This window comes from Cariama cristata, unplaced genomic scaffold (assembly GCF_000690535.1).
Source record: "Cariama cristata isolate BGI_N322 unplaced genomic scaffold, ASM69053v1 scaffold23197, whole genome shotgun sequence".
NCBI classification, from domain to species: domain Eukaryota; kingdom Metazoa; phylum Chordata; class Aves; order Cariamiformes; family Cariamidae; genus Cariama; species Cariama cristata.
The window spans coordinates 10,267-13,618 of record NW_009625458.1 but is presented as its reverse complement, the minus strand read 5'-3'; the positions used below and the strand labels follow the sequence as shown (position 1 = coordinate 13,618).

At 53.3% G+C, this 3,352-nt stretch overlaps 1 protein-coding gene across 1 annotated transcript in view; it reads left to right on the top strand.

Moving 5' to 3' along the window:
* Positions 1 to 282: 282 nt before the first annotated feature.
* Positions 283 to 3,352, top strand: part of LOC104164333 (single-stranded DNA-binding protein 3) — a gene marked incomplete at its 3' end in the record, with an annotated part of 11,420 nt that continues 8,350 nt past the window's right edge. The window contains exon 1 of the mRNA XM_009703626.1: positions 283 to 368. Coding sequence (XP_009701928.1) covers positions 333 to 368 — 36 coding nt within the window. The remainder of the gene's footprint in view (positions 369 to 3,352) is intronic.

Below are 3,352 nucleotides of genomic sequence, written 5' to 3'. Positions count from 1 at the left end.
AAATGAATAAATAAGCCCCAGAATTATCCCCGGTTTTTGCATGGCCATCTTCTCCGTGGGCGAATCGCAGAGGCTGCTGCCCCTCCGTCTGCGAGCATCCTCTGTTTGTTCCCCTGTCGGGGGGAAGATGCTTGGGGCATGCGGAGGGATGCTCGGGGCTCCGGAGGTAACAGGCTGGTTGACTCAGTGTGATGTGGCAGGAGAGACGGGATTTAATGTGTTTTTTTCTTAACTCTGACTCAAACCCACCATGTTTGTCCTGGTTTTGTTCCCCGCAGAGCGCAGCTGCCGCCCCGAGTCCCGTGCTTGGAAACATTCCCCCGAACGACGGGATGCCTGGGGGCCCCATCCCGCCCGGTTTCTTCCAGGTAGGTTGCCACCTTTCCCAATGCTCACCTCCACCCCGCGCACGTGTTGGCTTTTGCTCTGGGTGTCAGCGCTGTCGTGCCTGTGGTTTTTTTTCTAAGGGGATGCTAAGGAAGCAGCATGCCCGCATAGCTGACCTGTCTAGGAATAACTCGTTTTCTGCTGTCCTTCCACGTTTGCTTTCTATTTTTTGTGGCCTTAAAGCAAATTTCTTTCTTGCTCGAAGAGGTTACTGTGTATTTACAACCGATGGTTTTTTCCAAAGCTGCTTGGTTTGTGTTTGGGTTGGGATTGTATTTGTTCTCCGGTCCTAACAGACGTGCATAATTGAAAACACTCTGGATTTTGATTCCTGAAACTTTTTCCCCCCTCCTCTGGTTAACCGCTTGATTTTTTCCAAATGCAATCACTGAAAGCATTAACAAACGCTGGCTGCGGCTGTAGGCAGGAGCAAGCATCAACAACCCCTGCCTCCGCCTGCAGGCAGGATCGGGCTCCAGCCAAGTCCCCGAATGCCGTGGAGGCACCTTGTAAGCAAATACCCTGCAAAGTCCCCTCACTCCTTCCTTCTCCCACGCCGAGCTCTGACCGAGGAGAGGGTAACGTATGTTCGGCGTGATGCTGATGGAAAGGATCTCGACAAGCACACAGAAAAGGAGTTTTCAAAACTTGAACCGTGGGGGGGTTTTGGGGGATTTCTCTGCAGTCTCTTTGCGTGGCATGAACTGCACTGGTTTGCAGCGGCATAAGCTCTCGGTGCATTAAAATCTTCCTTCTTGAGGAAGAAACACTTGCTCATGTAACGAATGGGATAAGAGTTGAAAGGAATATTTATTTTGGCAGGCTGTTTTTTTTTTTTTATCTGGGCTTGTGATTTGTATATGGGACAACTTCTCGGGCAATAGACAGGCGGACTCGATAAGGCGCTTGTGATTTATTGTGGCGATATCTGAGCCCGATGTCGCCGCTTGTGTGTGTATGGGAAGGGGGAAGGAGGGTCCTGTCTTTTTTTTTTTTTGAGAGAGAGAGATCCCGTTTCCTGAACATATCCAATATTGATCGGGAACCCTAAAACAGGCGAATCTTGTAGCAGCGCTCGGCGGCACGGGGCGAAGCCAACAGCAGAGATGCTATCTCGCAGGTCATAGCTGCTGCCAGCAATTCGAGTGCCAAGCTGCTGCTTCCAACAAATGTGTCTCCAAAAGTCCTGATCTCGCCCCGCGACGAAGCTGACTGTCCTTTGGGGCTTCTGCTTCACGCAGAGCTGCGAGGGCTGCAAAACTGGCATGAAGTTAGGGCAAGGCTTCAAGAGTATGGGTTGGCTTTCCTCAAGAGGGGAAGGTGAGGAAGAGGAGTCATATCTCCCCAGACAAGCTGTGCATGCTCCCGTCTCGTCTCTTCCCGTTGACAGCCTCCAAGCTGTCCTTCCTTCTTTCCTTTCTGCCCTCCCATAGCATTTTTGCACTGAGGGTCTGATTCAGGAGCAAACAACCCATCCTAGCTCCCTGCCTCTCATGCAACTGGATCAGGAGCTGCTGGGGAAGGGGGGCTCAAAAGTATCCCTGCTTTCTTAAGACCTTTGGGGGGGAGGCTTGAAAACCCAGCAGAAGTAAAGGCACCAGTGCAGGTGTTGTGTGCGGGGATGCTGCCCATCCCCGGAGCTGCTGGAGGGAAGAGAGGACGGATGCCGATGCATATGGCTCACATGTGACATCTCAAGAGCCTGCCTTTCCGGAAAGCCCTCCAACATCTGGTTTCTCCTCCCAGCCCTGGGGATGGAGGGGAGAAGAAAAGTACCACCTTTTAACACAGTCTGAAAATCGTCTCCATGAAAGCCCGTCTGATTTATTGCAGGTGCTGGAGCTTGTTCCAGCTTCAGGAGATGCTGGAGACCAGGTCTTGCAGAGGTGGGCTGGAGGCTTGGTGGCGACCTGGTCACAGCTCGGGGGTAATTTCCTATCTCTGTAGGAAATTAAAGCACTGAACTTAAGAGGGCAAAACCAAAATGGTCACAGGAGGTGCAAAGGACTTCTCCTCGACCCTTGGTGTGCCAGCCCTGGGAGTGAGTGAGGTTTCTGCTGGTACCACCTCGGCCGGTGCCCTCCTCGTGCCAGGAAACCGAAGGATGGAGAGGGCTCAGGAGGGTTCAGCATCTCACTCTTTTGCACCATGCTGCAGGCACCAAGGACCTGCAAGGGGTACCCCTGAAGGTAGCAGGCATGGGCAGGCCGTTTTTGAGAGGGTTTAGAGGGCCTGATCCTGTCCTGGCATGGTGGGGCATCACATGTGGAGCTGAGGAGGGAGTCACCAGCAAAGCTCAGGTTGCAGAAACCCCGTTCTACCACCCTGGGGATGCGTGAACGCCCCCCCCAGCCCCACGCATTCGGATGTGCACCGCTGTTTGCCAAAGGGAAGAAGTCACACGGACCATTCCTGGGAGCTAGTGGCCCAAAAACCCGTGGGAGTGAGCTTGGAGGAGAAGTGATATGCCGGGAAAGGGGAGAAGAGAGGAGGAGTCCAGGCTGCAGCCAGTGTCTTGCAGGGAGAGCCCCTTCCCCACACTGGGGCTCAGCAGCGACCTTTGGGCTGGGGACCAAGGGAAATGCAGCCTGCGGAGTCTCCCGAAACCTTCCCAAAACAATGGGAAAGGGGAGACCCTGGGCACTCTTGGGTTGCCGGGGCGTTGCGTGGTGCCAGCCAACGGCACGGCATCGGGCTGCGCTCCGGACAAAAGGTGGCTGGGTTGACGGCCGGTGTGGGTAGATCCTTTTATTGAAATCTCTCTCTTTGTCCCGTTGAAATGAGCAAACAAACCCTATGCTCATCCTCCTAAAGGTCATTGGAGGCGTTCCTGCTTTTGTTTTGAAAGCTGGATTGGTGCCGGGGTGCACATCCCTCAAAGGAGGGATGCCTGGAAAATGTAGGAAGGAAAATTAAAAATAGAAAGCAATTAATACTACACCTTCTTAACAGTAAATAAAGGGGG